Source organism: Cricetulus griseus, chromosome 6 (assembly GCF_003668045.3).
Source record: "Cricetulus griseus strain 17A/GY chromosome 6, alternate assembly CriGri-PICRH-1.0, whole genome shotgun sequence".
NCBI lineage: Eukaryota > Metazoa > Chordata > Mammalia > Rodentia > Cricetidae > Cricetulus > Cricetulus griseus.
In genome coordinates, this window is record NC_048599.1 from 47,542,867 (window position 1) to 47,562,342 (window position 19,476).

Here is a 19,476-nt window from a genome sequence, read left to right on the forward strand (position 1 = left end):
TTCTCAGAGCTTGGATACCCAGTACATGGCACAGAAACAGTTTAGGTGAAACTCAATGTTAATGTTTAGTAAAAATACATTATGATACTTTTCTGTTTTATGTACACCCTGAATGTCTGACATTCTGGACACTACTGTATAGTTATGTGCAAGTGCAAGGCCAGTGTCTTCATGACTATTTTATATACATGCTCTCTCGAGACAGTTACTGGGTCACACCACCACTCCCTTCTGGTAATTAGCTCTGAGCTGAGCTCTTCCTCCCTGCCACTCCCTTCTGCTTCCAGCCTGAAGGGAGCTGTGGGCTATACAGGAGACCCAGGTGAAGTCGGTTGTTTCTCCACTACTGGAGCAGAGTTAAATGCCATTTGCGTCTTACTTTTCAAAGAATAGACAGTATCTCTAAGGGGGAAAAAAACACAAGTAGGTAGGTGGGAGCCACGGCACATATTATTTCAAGGTGTGGGACTAACATAGAAGCAACTTCTTTGGCCAAAGAAATTTGGTCCTTTGAGCAAAGCAGGGGAAATTTTCTTGTAGGACAAACCCCAGTGGGACTTCCCTCCTCCTCCTCCTCCTCCTCCTACTCTTCCTCCTCCTCCTCCTCCTCTTCTTCTTCTTCTTCTTCTCCTTTTTTTCTTTTTTTCTCTTTTTGTGGCTGAGATTCCTTTGGGTAATTATGAAGATCAAGGGCTAGGCCATTGCAGATGCTTATAGGTGCTGGGTTTTGGTAGGGATGTGGGGAGTTCCTAACTTCTTAGGGAATGAGATTGGGATCTTTTCTGGAACTTTCTGTCCTTTAATAAAGATGTGGAAAAGCAGTGTTTTGAGAGGTGAGTCTTCCAGCAGTGTTTTGTGCATCAGTGTTTTATGATTCAGCTTGGAAATATCTCTCCAGGAGAGTCTTGGTAGGAATGGGGTTAGTGCTGGCCTTAAAGAAACACCTCCTCTCTCAGTGCTGCAAGCTGCAGCTTTTGTTCTTTTGAGTGTTAACTTCTCCAAATTCATAAATTTGAGCATTGTTGCCTAGAGGTCTATTCTAGTCAGGTAACAGCAGAATCACGGAATACGTACATAGCAAGAGAAGAAAGGTGTGAGGCTGCTGCATAACGCCGGACTACTGAGCACCATAAGTGGGGAAATGCAGTGTCCAGGCAGGATCCTGGGGCTCAGACTAGAGGGCCACTCCCCCCTCTTAATGTGGTCACTTTCTGACTGGAAAAGGGTCTCATCCCTCCCATTCGCTCCATGTGCTTTTCGCGTTAGCATTCACTACCTCCCCACGGCCACCAGCTGGGTCTGGGAGGAGGCTGGGCCAACCCCCACTTGGGAGAGATGGAACCAGGCCCCTTTTCAGGTTTTGAGCAGATGCTGCCCTAGTGCAAGGCATCATCCCTCTTCTAGTGTTTACTCCATCCAACCTGGAAATGACCCACAGGCTCAGAGAGAGCAGGCTGCAGGAAGACAAAGTCAAGTGTCCCATACTAAGTGCTCTTTTCTGCTCAAAGAGGCACATGACATGAGGGAGTACATTTCTGTGGTGCCTTAGCAGAGGAACCCAGATGGTTGACCAAGCATCAGACTTAGAGTGACACTGGGCTGGGGCTGGCGATCATACAGTCCCTATTGCTAGACCCTATTAAATGTTTCTTGGGATGATAATTCTTTGCTGGCTGCAAATTAGACTTTAGAAAAACAACAAATTGCAATGGTAGTTACTTAAATTTTACAAGAATGTAGGAATATAATCATGTAAAAACTTAGGCTTCTTAACTTCCCAATTGCTAGATCTACTTAAAGTCTAGGCACTTAGTGTGTGTGTGTGTGTGTGTGTGTGTGTGTGTGTGTGTGTGTGTGTGGTGTGTGTAATACAGAGTGAGAGAAAGAGAAGGAAAGAATGGATTAAAATTAAACTATTCAAGTTGCTATAGAGAATTATCTATTACATTTGTTTACATTCTAACACAATTGACCTTAACATTTAAAACAGCCCCCTTTGCTGGGCCTGGTGGTGTACCCTTTTTATCCCAGCACTTGGGAGGCAGAGGCAGGTGTATCTCTGTGAGTTCAGTCCAGCCTGATCTACATAGTGAGTTCCAGGCCAGATAGGGCTACACAGTGAGACCCTGTCTCTTAAAAAAACAAAACAAAACAAGGCCCCCATCGATTATACTTTGATATGACTTCCAAAGAGACGGAGCATTATTAATTCTCAGCTAGAAAATAGCTACTTCCTGGAAGAGAGTAAAAGCACATCTTGTAAAAAGACAGCAGGCTTCAGATGAGAACAATTCATCTGAGGAGTGTCGAAAGACCATGCTGGAGAGCTTCAGAAAGAGCTCATCACTTTTGCAGTTGAGACTCCCAAGAGGAGTTTCCACAAGGGACCTCAGCATCACTGGCAGCTCTCATCAGTTCTACGCTGGTCTCCTCCACCCATGAGTAGAGCAGCTCGTTCCTGGACTTGTAATTAAATTATTCCTATGCAAAAGTAACAGGTTAGATGCTGGACACAGAGGGATGAACCATCAAAACAGCTTGTATGATCATGCACGTGAGGTGGATGCTTCAGGGTTTCCAGTCTTCTGCTCTGCACCTGCTTCCTGCCTGCACCTGCCTCTCCTGGGACAGCTTGCTGGGCCACATGCCCTCTGTGAGGGAGAGTCCCTGGCCCCGGGTCAGATGCAGGTTCCAGGCTGTGCAGGGGGCTGCTGCTTCCGGTTTCTTACCGCTCCTGACTTCTCTTTGTATACTATTGGCATCTGCTGAGAAATGTCCACCAGGGCACTGGCCACAGCAAGACCTTGGAAGAACCCACAAGAGGGGGCACATGTTATGAAGGATCTTACTCAAAAAATATTTTCAAATTTCCTTTTACATTTTCATGGTGAAGGATAAAGAAAGGTATCCATGAGTCCTTCTATCCCATCTTCCCTTTTCCATCTAGCTAATGGTTTTAGCTCTCTTCCACTTTCACAGCAGGTCACAGAAGCAGTGTGCTCTGCCTCAGGGTAGAAGTGGTGAACGCAAATGCAGCCACACTGTGGATGTGATTGTGTCTCCTGCCTGCTTCCAGAGGGTGGCAAGGAAAACAACACTATTTCACAGTGACACGTGACTCATCCTGTATCACTGGCTCAGCACAAGCTTTTCTCTCCCTCCCTCTCTCTCTCTCTCTCTCTCTCTCTCTCTCTCTCTCTCTCTCTCTCTCTCTCTCTCTCTCTCTGTCTCTGTGTGTGTGTGTGTGAACCATGCTGTACATGTGAAGTAGAGGACAATCTTCAGAAGTTGGGTCTCTCCTTCCACCTTGTGAATTCTGGGGCTCTAGCTCTGGCTTGTGAGGCCTGGAGGTGAGTGCCTTTATGGGCTGAGCCTCCTCACCATTCAGCATGATTTGTCTTATATCTGCCATGGGTGGTGCTCAAATACAGTGTCCTGGTCTGGGTTCTTTAACCTTCCAAGTGGCAGTTTCCCTATGTGTGAAATGGAGCGAAGGTAAGAACATCACACAGCTTGTGTTTGGAGTCAAATAGTGAAGTATGCTTCAGAGAACACAGCAATGACCAGAATCTTACCATTTACTCTCACAAACACTCCTGGTGCCTCTACTGGATTGTCCTTTTTGCACTGACACAATAAAACCTGGCATTTGGCAGGGAAATCAGCATTCCAGGTGTGATGATTTGAAAAAAAATGCCCACCAAAGGGAGTGGCACTATTAGGAGGTGTGGCCTTGTTGGAGTAGGTGTGGTCTGTTCAAAGAAGCCTGTCACTGTGGAGGTGGGCTGTGAGGGCTTATATATGCTCAAGATACCGCCCATCGTCTCAGACCACTTCCTGTTGCCTACAAGATATAGGACTCTCAGCTACTTCTCTAGCACCGTGTCTGCCTGCATGCCGCATGTCTCAACATGATGATAAGGGACTGAACCTCTGAACTGAAAGGGAGCCACCCCAACTTAAATGTTTTTCTTTGTTAAGAGTTTCTGTGGTCATGGTGTCTTTCACAGCAATAGAAACCTTAACTAAGATGGTAGAGAAGTTGGAATTCTAACACTGGAAGAAGTAGCTAGCCCACATTCAGCACCCCAACAAAGCTGCTTTAATGAGCAGAGGAGTAAGTCTGCTAATCCACTTACTCTACTGGACCTGTAATGGGAGGAGGAAGCAGGAACAAGTGTCTGCTACACAGTGAGAAAGCCACACTAGTGACAAGTGTTAGGGCAAAGGCACATCCAGGTGTTCTGGGATTACACAGGAAAGTACCACTAAAAAGAAGAGCTGGGCAGCGATAGAGTACTTGCTCAGCATGTACCAGGCCCTGGAGTGGATCCCCAGAAAAGATGATAAAAGGTAACAGGAATAGGGGTTTGGCATGATGACACATGTCTACAATCCCCCAGCACTGAAGAGACTGAGGCAAGAGGATTAAGTCTGGAGCTAACTTGTGCTACTCATAAAGAGAAAGTATGGCAGGATTGGCATGGATAACCCTCCTGATGGGGTGGGTTTCAAAAAGTAAGTAGGGCTCCATGAGGGTTTCCAGAGGGTGGAAGCATTAGGTAAAGGAGGTAAGAAAGGCTACAGGCCTGTTACACCTCTATGCCCACCAAAGACCTTGCCTTTACGAAGCACCTACCAATGTTTGCTGAGCTGGGTGGTAGAAGAGACACTGCCCAGACTGCCAGATTGCAGAGTGACTGTTCTCAGTAAGAATAAATTAGGGACTCAATGCCTGAGGATGCCAAGGGAAGATGGAGACCTGACCTCATCTTACCTAAGGCTTGCCTTTTGAGGGCACCATCAATTCTTTCTATTCTTCCAGGGAACTGGAGGGTTCATGAAGGGGGCATGGAGTTCAGGTCTGGACAAAGATAAAAGTATACTTCCCTACTAAATTCAAGGTTTTTCTGGCCAAGGCAATCCTGAGCCCTTAGCACCACTGTAATTGAATGTGGTCTAAAAATGTTCACATTGCTTGAAGCATTTCTATGCAAAACTTCATAATCAAGATACTCCAAAACTGCATTCCATACTGCCTTGGGGTTAAAAGTAAGTACTTTTCTTTTGGGACAGGGTCCTACTTTGTAGCCCTGACTGGTCTAGACCTTACTAAGTAGCAATCTTCCTATCTCTGCCTCCAGCTTTAAGACAAGGTTGTAAATGATTATAATGAAAAAGGAATAAATGGTAGATTTAGGTTTGATCCTCAGCAACATCCAAAATGGAAGAAAAATCCCAAAGTATATAGTAAAAATATATAGTAATATATGTAATAGTAAAAATTTATAGTAAAAGTATATAATTTCTCCTTCCAAATAGGGAGAAATACTGCCCCAAATCACCACTGGTACCTGTTTCCTGTAGAGATGCTATTTTAGGAAAAAATGCTGAAGAATAACTATTTGTAATAAAAATGTATATCTAGCTGTGGGTGTAGCTTGGTTAATAGAGTGTTTGTCTGGCCTGCATGAGGCTCTGCCTTTGATCCTCAGTGCCTCACAAACCAGGAGTGGTGGTACAGCCCAGCACTGGGGAGGTGGAGGCAGGATGGTCAGAGTTGAAACTCATCCTTAGGCTATAAAGTGTGGTTGAAAACAGTCCAGGTTTCCCCCAGTCCCAAAGCCTATATAATTATTTAAATTAAATTGATAGAGCTGGGAAAAAGAATGAAAATTGGTCTGTATTAGCCCAGTAGAACTATAATTTTCAAAAATATCCTTTATGTTGTTATAATACTTCTTTATGCCTCATATTTAAAACAGTAAAAACCTGGGCATGGTGGATAGTACTCAGGAGACTGAGGCAGGAGGATGACTATTAGTTTGAGGGCATCCTGGGCTATGTAATGAGTTCTAGTCCAGCTTGGGCTGCATAGCAAGACCTCAAGCAAGATGTGGACCATGGCCAGAAATATCTACTTGGGCAACCAAAGTTTGAGGACATAGCCAAAAGCCAGGGTCATAGAGAGGATTAAGAGCATATGAAGGAGGAGAAAGCCTAAAGGTAAAAACAAGGGTTTTGTTTTTGATTTAAAGCCAGGGAGCAATAGAGCCAAGGGATCAGAAATAGTGGGTGCAGAAGGAAGTGTGATCTGAAGCATGAGGAGGCTATGCATTGTGAGAAGGGTACTGGACTTCCACCCCAGGACAGAGTGCTCAGAACACAGTTTAGGGACTATGGAATTATCCTACCAAAGCTCTGTGCCGGAGACAGCACTACTGTGCAGTACCCCACATCCATATTATTTGCCAGGAAGAAATGTCTGAGGTGTAGCTCCTTCACAGACCAGGATTTGTCACTGCCACCATCTACTCACCTGACTGACCAGGAGGAGGGATTCCACCCAGTCCTCGAGGGAGCCTCACGAATACAGAGAGGACTGCAGCTTTGTTACCAAAGCAGGGCTCCAGGGCAATGGGCTTGGGAACAGTCTGGAGGAAGAAAACAAAGAAGTACCTTCACTGACCCCACACTTCAGAGTCAGGCTATTATAAGGTCAACAATTTTGGCTATGATTTCCATAGCACTGTTCCAAAGAGTCACATGAGTGCCAGGGAAGGGCCCATGCCAGTGGGCTCTCTCTAGGTGGCTGGGTTGGCAGGTGTGTCTGATGATATGTCGGATAGTCCTGCACACTTGGCACAAACAGATCTTGATGTTAAGGACACGTTGTTTGTTTTAGATTCAAGCTTATCCTGGCATCTTTCACCCTTTCATAGCCTGTTGGGTTTGAGAGCTTGTGAAAGGTAGACAGCCATCAAATGGATTCCTCATCCACTTATTGAATGCTTTGGCTCTCAAAAATTTATTCATTTTCTGTTGCAGACTTTATTTTTTAAAAAGAATTTTACAGGCTCGAGAGATGGCTTTGTTATTACTAATGAGATTCATTCTCTCTCTGTTGAACCTATCTAGGGACTTCATGCATGCTACCTGATCAACCCTTTATAATGAAAAAATAAATAAAATAGAAGTGTGTTTTAGCTACTTTCTCCATCTCTAGACTGTTTTTAATGTTGCAAAACTGGAAAACTGAAATTCTGCACTACTTATTAAACAACCGCTCCTTGGTCTACTCTTCCAAGTTTCTGGCAGTTACTATTTTATTTTGTCTAAATATATTTGATTAGTCTAAATATATTTGATTAGAAAGACACAATGTCTTTCACTTAACACAATCTCTTAAGGTTTATCCATGTTGTAACATATAATAGACTTTCCTTCCTTTTAAAGGATAAATCATTTCTAGTAGCAATACATTACACTTTGCTTGTCCATGCACCCACCTGACAGGTACTTGATTGCTTTTCTTTTATGGCAATTATGAAAGTGCTGTCATGAACACTGGCATAAAAATAATCCCCCCATATTACATTTTTGTGTTGTTTTTGTTTTCTTGAGACAAAATCTTGTTTGGTAGCCCAGGCTGGTCTTGAATTTATGGTGATTCTCCTGCATCTGCACTCCAAGTGCTGGAATTACAGGTATGCACCACCATGCCCAGTCTACCACTTTCTAGTGGCTACATCATTTTATAGTTTACCAACAGTGCACAAAGATTCCAACCTCTAAACGTTGTGATGTATAGTGTGTGTGCATGCATGTGCAGGAATTCATGCACATGTGTGAACAGAGGTCTTCCTTAGTTGTTCTTCAGTTTAACTACTGAGGCAGGATTTCTTGCTAAACCTGAAGTTTGCCAATTTCAGGTAGTCTAGCCAGCCAGCTTGCCCTGGGAATCCTGTCTCTGCCTCCTAAGTACTGTCACCATACCTGTCTGGCTTTAACTTGAGTTCTGGGGCTCTGAACTCCATTCCTCATATTTATGTGGCAATCATTTTATCCACTAAGCCATTTCCTCAGCCCTGTAAGTGGCTTAAAAAACAAAACAAAACTGGGGTTTGCTGGGTGTGGTGGCACACTCCTTTAATCCCAGCACTCATGAGGCTGAGGGATCTCTAAATTCAAGGCCAGCTTAGTCTACACAGTGAGTCCCAGGACAGTCAGAGCTACATAGCAAGATCTTGTCTTGAAATCAAACAAACAAAACAAAAAACCCCAAACCAAACAACAACAACAAAACCAAACCCAAAGTGTGCGTAGGGGTGGGGAGTAATTAATAGTAAATTGTGCTGCTCCACCGACCTGCTTTAAGATGGGCTCTCACTCTGAAGCACTGGCTGTTCTGAAACTCACAAAAATCTTCCTGTCTTTGCCTTCTAAGTGCTGGGATTAATGATGTGTGCCACTACTCCTAGCCCAATTTAGATATTTTCAAATAATAACTTTTAAGTATTATGCCGCAGAACACTAAAGAATAACAAGCATGATTTACATGTTAAAATCTCCTGAACATGACTGACTGATGACATGATCCAACAACTGGAAAATGAGAGCAAGAGTACCTCACAACTATGGTGTTTTAGCTGACTGTTAGAGAAAGAATGAAACAAGGAGCAAGGCATCAGAGCACTTGCTCTCTCTGGTTTGCCAGACTCAGGCCTGATTTTTGAAAAGCTGTTACATGGACTTTTAAACCACTTCTCACCTTTATACTTCCCCCAATAAGATCAGGAGGCTCTTCATCTGTTTCCAAGGCAACATTTACGGAAGCAAAGGGGCGGCTGGCCATCTGCTGCATCTCCCGAAGAAGTTGCTAATGAATAATATAGTATGCATTAATATGTTGAGTACTGAGATTTTATTAGTGAATACTAGTTATTACAGATGCTTCATTCTCCCTGATTCAAACTGATCAGATGCAAAGCATTATGACAGCTAGGGAAAACTGGACATAACTAGGCACCACGTAGCACAGAGTTAAGTTCTGTTAGATGTGATAACACTATTGTATTTTTATAAAAAGTCCTTACCAGTAAGAAAGAGATATAAGATCAAAGCATGGTAGCTATAATGTATGGTGCCTGCTGGTTGAATGTATAAAAGGACAGAAACTTACCTCTTCATATTTCTGTTACTAAAGTCAGTCTGGCTTGCTTTGTGTTAAAATATGAACCAGCCATTCCCAGAGCAATGGCAACAGTAAAAAAGAGGTATGTCCCATTACACAGCAGATAGGACGTGAGACTACTCTCCCCTGAGAAAGGTGCAAGATGAAAACACAGATGTGGAATCACAGACTGGAACAAGTGGGGCTCTGGATTGAGGGTGGGGTGGATATGTTAGGATAGTTCAAAGTATCAAGGCTTCCATTTTCTCTTTAAATGTGCTTTGTGTATAGCCCAGACTGGCCTCCAACTCACTGGATGGCCTTGAACTTCTTATACTCCTACCTCACTCAACCACAAATGGCTTGAAATGTGTTTTTGTGTTGGGTCAGATACTACAGCATACACCTAAAATATGGAATGTGGGCATCCCTATATCACCAATAATATGAGAGAACTTATGAGGTTATGCCATGGAAGACAAATTGACCTTGCTTCAAACCAACTTCTAGGAGGCAGGGTTCTGAGGCTACATAGATGTTCTGTTCTAGAAGAGAATTTTTATGTTAAATTTTTTCTTAAAACCCAGCAATAGATTCTTACTGTTAAATCTTAGGGGCTGCTCATGGAGGGGACCAGCTATGTCTTATATCCTAATACCTTCATTAATCTGCTGACTCTTCCCTTATAATGTCCATAAATATAAGAAATTTTCTTTGTTCTGTGAGTTACAGCTAAATAACTATCCCAGCCTCCTAGCGTTAGTTATTAAAGGCCTGACTGATGATCTAATCTTCTGAGCACATCTCTTTCTGAACCTGGAAAGAATCTCCATTTACTCTGTGAACATACAGCAAACCTAGTCTGGCTTCTCTGATACTCTAGGTGCAGGGTGACAGGACAACAGCTGCTACCCTACTGTAACTTCCATTCTATAACCTTTGCCAAGAGTACAGGAGGTAAGCAGGGCTTGGGATGCAGTCAGAATGTAAAACAGCATCCTGACTGGGATCAAATCATGACTGACCTTATATATTTAGAATGGTCAGGTTCAGAGATACAGTGAAACTCCAAATCAAGGGTAAATGATAAGTATATTAGCCGCTTGAACACAAGCTAAGCATATTTTTAAAAAACTTTCTTGAGATGGTGCTCATCTTCTAGTATTCTCCCTAATGATAGTGCAAATATTTTCCAATTGATTGTAACTTTCTGTATTATCCATTTACTTTCATATACTTAAAGTGTTATTTTGTAAACAGACAAGTTTCTACTATACTGTCTCATTAACTCATGAAAATAATTTTGTTTTCTTTCCAACAGTAACAAAACTGCTTTCCTGCTCTTACTTTTAGCAGACAGTCTCCTGTGGGTTACCTAGTTCATTCAGTCTGCAGAACATGAGATTCGTAAGTGTATAGTCTGGAACACGTGGAAACTGTGCTTAGGAACATGGGCTGTGAAGGCAGAAGGCTTTCAGTATCTATGTGGTAATGGGTAAGTTACCTGACCTCCCTGAGCCTGGTGGCAATACTTATCTCATAGAGTTGAGATGAAGATTAGAGTAGCTAGTCTAAGTAAAACCACCTTCAACAGTGCCTGGGATTTAGAGGTGCTCAAATGTCTAGGTAATGTTTCTGTTGGTGCCAACTCTAGTATTTAATCTTAATGAATGATGCCGGCTAGAACCAAGGGCCTCAGGTTCATGCTAGGCAAGTGCTCTATCACTGAGGTGAACCTGCCCCTTCACTCATATTCTTATGAAAATCTCTTAGAAGACTGTTAAATCAAGCAATGGTTTGTGGCTGTGGCAGGATGACATTTCATGCAATAGTAACTGAAAACTACTGATGGCATACAGCAGGACATACAATGCAGATGAAGAACATGCTTCTCACATGCGAATCAGTAACCACTAAACAGGGAAAAGCGATTTGTCATTTTTATCTTCATGGGCTTACCTCCCTCCTCCTGGATGCCCAACAGCTCTGCTTGATCTTCCAAACCACTGCAGCCACCAGGAGCAGAGAGAGGAAACAGCTGCAAGGAAAGAGCACATTGTGGATCAGCTCCACACTGCCACGCCTGACTCTACAGGAACAATACTCAACATCCCAACTCCAAACTGTTCCCCATACAGACAGTCAGATTACACACACACACACACACACACACACACACACACACACACACACACACACACACAATGCCCTTCCATTCATTTAGCAGTTACATCACAGATGCTTTATCAGATCAGATTAAATTTACACTATTGTGAGTATATGCAGCATTGCAGGAATATGTACAAACTAAGCTGGAATTAAGGGGCTGTTTCAAAGGAATAAGTACAGTTAGTATGAGAGGAATTACCTGAAGAAAGTCACGAAGAACTGTACCAGGTCCATAAAATTGCTGTGCTGGGAGAAGGCAATCTGTGGCAGAAAACAGCAGTTACACAGGCTACAAAATGGTACCACTGACTCAGCCTCTGTTGCTTTTTAACAAAATGGTCTCAGCTACAGACTACAACATGAAACCAAAAGATTATCATCTCTAATTTAGTAACTTTACTATAAATTAACAGGTGCTAGTACCAAGAATACAAAAAATTCCTAGTGTATTTCAATACTAGGGACCAAAAGAGGCAACATTATTTCATGGGGAAGAAAAAATGCAAATTAAACTATGGCATAATGCTTTCTAAACCACTGGCTGTATTGGTATATCCATTGTGTATTTCAGAATTGATTAAATATGGAAACTGCAACCTTATCATCACACACTAACACCTACTACTGTCCTGATGTCACTGGCTTCACAGGACCAGAGCCCTTATTGGGAAGATAATGGTACAGCTAAGATCCTTTATCTAAAATGTTTGGGAGTGCCAGGCAGTGGTGGCACATGCTTTTAATCCTAGCAACCAAGAGGCAGAGACAGGTATATCTCTGTGAGTTCAAGGTTAGCTAGGGTTACACAGCAGGGACCTATCTTAAAAACAAAACAAAACAAAACAAAACAAAACAAAATGCTTGGGACTAGTGAGTTCCAGATTTCAGAATTCTTTTGAGATACTTGCCTAGACTTTTTCAGTAACTGAACATCCCTAGTCTAGAAACTTGAAATCCATATCATTTAATTTGAGATGGGATCTCAAAAGCTCAGAGTGCCCTTGAGTTCACAATTCTGCCTCAAGCCTCCCAGTGCTGAAATTATAGGCTCACATCATCATGCCTGCCTGGCAAACCTGAAACTTTAAAAGCATTAGTTTTAGATTTCAGAATAGATGTGTTCAGTGTTTGTCTATGAAACAGTTATAAGCAGATGGCAACTGTTTCAAAAGATAGTTAAATAAGAAAAAAATCGCAAAACTGAAACACCAAGGTAGTTGGCTCAGCAGGTAAAATGGAACCCATGGTGGAGAACCGTGATCCAGTGGTCTGTCTCTCCAACACACACATTTGAAATACACATGAATATAAAATAATAACAACTTAGACAAAACTAGAAAAAAAAAGATAAGGTCAACTGTTGTGGAATATTTGTTAAACTAGACAAAGATGTGTTACTTTTCTTTATGCTGAATTTGTTTAATTATGTAAAGATGTGTTGCTGGTTTTTTTTTTTACCTTGCCTGCCTAAGGCATTACATTATTATAATAAAAAGCTGAACGGCCAATAGGTAGGCAGTAGAGGGGTAGTTGGGGCTGGTGGGCAGAGATAATTTGTAGAAGAGAAAGAGAATGAGGGAGAGAAGCAGCTGAAAGCCAGCCAGAAACAGAGTAAGATATACAGAATGAAAGAAAGGTAAAAAGTCCCAAGATAAAACGTAGATAAAGAGAAACAGGTTAAAATAAGTTATCAGAGCTAGTGGGACAAGCATTAAGATAAGGCCGCACATTCATAACTAATAAAGTCTCCGAATCATGATTTGGGAACTGGTTAGTGGCCCAAAAGAAAGCCTGCTACATTTGGTGTCCAATGTGAGGCTCGAATTTCTATATAGGGCCTAAGAAAACTGTGGAACAAAATAAACAACAAAAAATGGATATGGCTCCTTTAAGAGGTTCTGCCATACAGTAAGCACTTGAGCATCAGGCTAAGTTAATCGCCTGACACAGTGTGGGTACCAGCTTCCTAGAGCTGGAGCAGTTGCATGAAGCTCCTAGTTAGACTCAGCTCTCGGTGGCCAGGCTCTTGTGGTGTCAAGTTTGGTTCTCACGGACCCAAGCAGGGTGGAGCCAGTGCCAGTGCAAAGTCACTTAGCAGTTTAGGGTTTGGCTCATTCAGTCAGAAAAGGCTAGAGACACACAGTAAAGACAGGTCCAGATTGGAAAAAGTCTCTAGACAGGTTACAGTGTGTTTGAAAATGGGCATAGGCTTAGGAAAGAAAAGAAAATGGGCACAGACAGTCATAGAAAAAAGTATGGTTTTAAAAATAATAAAGTCTTTAAGGAGAGAATAAAGTAATATAAAGGGAAAAAGCCACGTAAAGATTGGAAATACACAGAGAGTCTGGATCCTGTATGGTGTTGTGTTGACTTTGAATTTTTTGAATGTTGATAGCTGCTGAAAGACATGGGATTGTAAAAGGGACTGCTGAATTAAACCAGTCTAGATGCTTTAGGGATGTCTTAACTTTAAAATGAATTTTAAAATGTATTACGTTGGAGAAGAGGTTCTCCTTTTGTTTCCACAGAAAATGAAAGGCTGTGGATTCCTTCAAGGATAATTGAGATCAGATGTGGTCAGGAAAGCCCTCCTGAAAACCTTGGCTACAGACATAAGGAAATAAACCAAGAAAAACTACAAAACAGGTAATGTATATACTAATCCCTCTGCACGGGAACTGTTCTGAATCTGGACAACAAATGTTATAACTAGTTTTCCAGGCCTTGGCCATTATCTGAGTTTTCTCAGGGTTCTCTAAAGATGCTATTGCCCTCAGACGACAGAAAGCAATCTAGGGATCACAACACCCACATTCCCAAGAGGTAGGGAGTGGTTTTTGGTTATTTGGTGGGTTATGGATGTTTGTCATTATTTGGAGGGATATAGGAATATAGGATAAAAAGACCTCAATTATTTTACATTGGTATGGATTTAAAGTTATTTTTGTTATATTGCATGTATGTTTCTACTCGTTTGGGGTATTGTGCTTATACAGCTCATTTAAAAATGTAATGTATAGTGCTGGAGAGATGGCTCAGCGGTTAAGAGCACTGACTATTCTTCCAGAGGTCCTGAGTTCAATTCCCGGCAACCACATGGTGGCTCACAACCTCCCTGAAAGAGATCTGGTGCCCTCTGCTGGCATTCGGGCAGAAGACTGTATACATCATAAATAAATAAAAGTCTTAAAAAAAAAAGCAGGGACAGCAAAAAAATGTAATGTATAATTAAATACAGGTTAGTGGTTAATCATCTATAACAATCAAATTTGTAGTTATGTTAGGTTTGTTTTCAAGATCATACAGAGATATATTTTAGATAAATGATCTTTGAACACTTCAAAGACCCACATAATATGGCATTTAAAATGTGTTGCTAACATAGGGCTTTTCATGACAGTGAGACATGTCTCCTCTGGCAGCACCAGGAGCAGTGACTTCATAAAGGATGATGGCATTAAAAGAATCTCCATATTGTGTTTGCTTTCAATGTGGCAAAGCTAGCCATTTGGGCAAGATACTGCCCTTGCCTCAACTGCTAACAGTATACCATCCAAACTGGACATGCAGGACACAAAAGAAAATGACTGCTGAACTTTGCCAAACCAAGGTGGGACAGTCCTTCAAAATTACTGCTTCATAGAAAAGTATGCCAGATATTCTAAGCCTATAGGCTGAAGATGGATGCCTCAACATTTCAGAGGAACCTTGGGTGACTGTCCAGGCAGCCAGATGTCTCTGTCATTTCTATAGTTTTGGAAGTGGCTATACTTTATAGGAAGTGGCTTGCACTGCACTTTCTTTTTACTCAGGTAATATTATATCCTTCTGAGGTCTTTGATGAACTTGAAGAGGAGATAGTTATATTACAGTTTTCCTTAGTAATAATAGATGGTAAGTTAGACACAAAGCTTTAGACTCATCAAGATAGGATAGATACTAGAGTGATTTCTCCCAATATTCCAAATGCAATTTCCCTGGGAGCAGAAATTGTAAATGTAATTTTTTTTTTTTGGTAATTCTGACTTGATAACTGTTCTTACTGTATACAGACAAAAGAGGTAAATGTTGTGGCATATTTGTTTAACTAGGCAAAGATTACAGGCAAGGGGTCAAGACCAGGCTGATGAAACCCACAGAAACAGCTGACCTGAACAAGGGGGAGCTCATGGACCCCAGACTGATAGCTGGGAAACCAGCATAGGACTGTTCCAGACCTCCTGAACGAGGAGGCAAATTTGGAAGTCTGGGCCATCTATGGGGCCACTGGTAGTGGATCAGTATTTACTCCTGTATACAAATGGACTTTGGGAGCCCTCTCCACATAGAGGGAAACTCTCTCAGCCTAGACATACGGGGGAGGGTCGGGGGCCCTGCTCCAAATGATATGACTGACTTTGAAGATCCCCAAGGAAGGCCTCACTCTCCTTGGGAGCAGAAATAGGTTGAGATGGGGAGTGGGAGGGGGCAGGAGAGTAGGGGAGGGAGAGGAACTGGGATTGACATGTAAAAGAAGTTTGTTTCTAATTTAAATTTTAAAAAAGGAGGAAAAAAAGATGTGTTCCATTTGTGTTAATTAATTAGTTGGGACAGTGTAGAAGGAGAGAGGCTTTTGGGGACACCAGCAAAGACAGAAAGTTAGTTGCTATTCTAACTCTCTGAGCTTGCAGGTTTTCACCCTAGCTTTTGAATCTCCAGTTTTAGTGGGATGATACAGATTTAGTCAAAGCTATGTTTAGGCAGCAACAGAGCCACTGCCTGGGAGACAGAATTACCCTCAGGCTACTGCCTTAGTAGCCAGGCTGTTATAGTTTAAAGCGCAGCCACTGTGATGAAGGTAAAACAGGAGTCAACGAATAGCATCTTGTTTTCCTAAATTTATCTGCCCCACCCTTTCATCTGTGGTGCTGAAGATCACTCAATTCCACACACGTTCCATAAATAAATCAGGTTCCAACGTTATCATAGAAGCCATAAGGTATTTTGAGGCATGGAATCTGAGTTTGCATCTTTTCTCTATCACTTAAACTCAGAAATGCAAGGTGAACAGATTTTGGGTTTTGTTTTGTTTTCTCACTATGTAGACTAGACTGGCCTTGATTGAACAGAGATTCACCTGCTTCTGCCTCCCAAGTGCTAGGATTTGAAGGTGTGCACCACCACTATACATGGCTTAGATTTGACTTTTTAAGAACAACTTTCTGTGGCTGGAGAGATGGCTCAAAGGTTAAGAGCACTTCCTGCAGAGGACTTGGGTTCAATTTCCAGCGCACACATGAAAGCTCACAACTGTAACTTCAGTTCCAGGATCCAGTGCCTACATATGATCCCCAGAACCCACAGAAAGCTGAGATGGTGGCATAGTAACCCCAGAGCTGAGGAGGTAGAGACATGAGGATCCCTGGGGTTTGTTGACCATCCAGTCTAGCCAAAGCATCAAGCTCCAAGGCCCAGAGAGAGACTGTCTTAAAAAAAATAAGGTGGATGGTTCCCGAGGAATGAATGGCACCTGAAATAGACCCGTGGCCTGCACAAGTATACATGTGTACATATACACCCTTCTTCTGTACAGACACACACACACACACACACACACACACACACACACACACACACACCCTGACAAAAAATTTAAAAACACAATCACATTTCCTATTCAACAGAAGGTAGCTATGTACACAAGGTCCCAGAAATCTAAAATTCATGCCTCTACATTTCTACAACCTGATTCCAACTCACTTCCATCAAATGTTTCATTAAGAAATATTTATCCTGGGAGCCCTCTGGATGAGCAGATAGATGCTAAGAAACTTGGCAAGCCCCAGGCTTGGGTTAAGATACAGATCTGCAATTCTGGAACACCAAGTCTGTCCCTCATTTAAACAAGTGTTTGTAAGTGATTGCACCACTGCCCCCAATACTACAGAGTCAACCAGAGTGACCCTGCTTTCCTGCAGCCAGTACTTATTTTTCATGGCCCAACACAGCTGCTCCTCCCCTATTTACTCTAGGCCTGAATCCTATGCCCAATGCTAAAGTCCTCCAGGAGGTTCTGATGTTGCTGTCCACAGGCCTCAGAAATCAGACATCAGGAAATGATCCCCTTACTGCACCTTTCCTGAACAATGTCTATAGCAGTAAGGCACTGCACTGAAAACAAAACCCTTCATTAGGAAACAGAAGCTTGGGAGGGTAGGCAATGAGCTGGGAAGATGTGGTAGAGGAAAGGCCCTACTCTGAAGCAAACCAAAAGCTAGGGCTCATGCCTGGAGACTAGGAGCTGGAACAAAGAGTGAAGGCTTAAAGCCCCTGTGATTATTCTGTGTCCAAGCTTGTAACACACTAGTGAGGATGGCTGTTCTCCAGAGGGTGAGAGCCCAGGGCTTTAAGACAAGCAGCCAGTGCCTGAAGATTAGTGGTCTCTCCCCATCCATATTCTTGGGATAAGAGAAATAGTCTCTCTATTAAAACATGCTGTGAATTAATTTCTCATCAGTCGTGGAATAAGTATCACCATAAGAATAAAGACAGGCATTTATGTCAATGGCCACAGATGCTCTCTTTTCTTTTTAAAAATGTGCACTTTGTATTTACTATGTACTATACAAAGTACTAAAACAATGAGTAGACATTTATGACTGGGGAAAGGGCAATCTAAATTTGAAGAGAAATTAGAAAGAACCTCGAACTTGCCCTTATATTCCCCACCAAGACCATTACTCGAACAAGCAAACAGAAGCTAGTTGCACTGAGAGGTGAACCCTTCCAGCTTCAGGGAGATGCCTGTGAATGGGAGAAGATCCCATGGTACATGTACCTGGTTGACTTTCTGCACACCGTTCCTACAGCTTCTGGGGCAGTTCCACCAAGGCTGAGAGCCTTCCTGGACCAACACCCACATACTCTAGAATCTTCCCAAGCCCTCCCAAATATCTACTAGGGTCTAGAGAGAGCCTAGTCAGCATGGATGCCATTCAGAGTCTTGGGATGACCATGCTGATCTTGCAGCAGAATTCTGAACATTATAAGGCTGGAAGCCAGTAGTAGAGGACTGAATTCACCCATAGGTCTCAGCTTTGCTGGCAGACATTAACTGGCTATGGCCCACAATTGGATCGACAACTCAAGAACTAAGTAATTTGTTTCAAACCTTACAAGGTGATAAGGACTTAAAAAGTCAAAGAAAATTATCAACTGATGCTGAGAGAAAATTGGATTTGGTAGAAAAGAAATTACAGGATGCACATGTGGATCATTTAGATCCAGAGCTTGACTGTATTCTGGTCATTTTACCTTCTACACATTCCCCCAGAGGAATTTTAATGCAGAATTTTAATTTAATTTAATACATTAGAATGGATTTTTAAAACCACACAAACAGTTAAAAATTAAATACCTATGTAGAAAAGGTTTCTGAGTTGATTCTAAAATGAAAATTGAGACTTCATCAATTAGGAGGAACAGACCCAGCAGAAATTGTAGTACTTTCTACTAATGCTGAAATTTCCTCTTTATGGGCAGAAAATGAATAGTGGCAAAGAGATTGCAGTAATTTTTTGGGAGAGATTAACAACAAATATCTCAAAAGCAAGAGAATTCAGTTTATAAAAAGAACTAACCGTATCCTTCCTCACATTGCCTGACAGGGAGCATCATTTCTGCAGCCCTTACATTCTATACTGATGCAAACAAATCAAGAAAGGCAGGTTATAAACCAGGAAATTTGAATAAAGAGTCTCAAAGCCCTTATGATTAGTTCAAAAGTCAGAATTATTTTCATGGTATTATTAGATTTTCCAGAACCACCTAATATAGTTACTGACTCTCAATCTGCAGAGTTGTTTTACATATTGAAACTGCTGAACTCATTCCAGATGATGGGGAATTAACTTTGATATTTAGTTATAAGAAATAATCAGAAATAGAAATCATCGCTTGTATATAACATATATCAGATCCCATATGGGCCTACCAGCCTCTTTAGCACAAGGTAATGATAAAACTGATCAGCTATTGCCAGGTGGTGGTGGCACACGCCTTTAATCCCAGCACTCGGGAGGCAGAGGCAGGTGGACCTCTGTGAATCTGTGAATTTGAGACCAGCCTGGTCTACAAGAGCTAGTTCTAGGACAGCCTCCAAAGCCACAGAGAAGCCCTGCCTTGAAATGCCCCGCCCCCCCACCCCAAAAATTGGTATTGGTTAGGGTTAAGGTTAGGATTAGGGATAGGGTTAGGGTTATTGGTAAGAAATGTACTAGAAGCCTCAGAATTTCATTAAAAAAAAAAAAAAAAAAAAAAAAAAAAAAAAAAAAAACAGAAAAAAACCCACCATCTTAATAGCAAGAATTTGAAGA

At 42.0% G+C, this 19,476-nt stretch overlaps 1 protein-coding gene across 1 annotated transcript in view; it reads right to left on the minus strand.

Annotated features, from left to right (window-relative positions):
* Nucleotides 1-2,483: 2,483 nt before the first annotated feature.
* The window catches only part of Atrn (attractin), a gene marked incomplete at its 5' end in the record, with an annotated part of 127,140 nt that continues 110,147 nt past the window's right edge, over nucleotides 2,484-19,476 (minus strand). Inside the window, 5 exon segments of the mRNA XM_027420879.2 lie at nucleotides 2,484-2,803; nucleotides 6,320-6,434; nucleotides 8,552-8,659; nucleotides 10,913-10,991; nucleotides 11,322-11,383. Coding sequence (XP_027276680.1) covers nucleotides 2,679-2,803; nucleotides 6,320-6,434; nucleotides 8,552-8,659; nucleotides 10,913-10,991; nucleotides 11,322-11,383 — 489 coding nt within the window.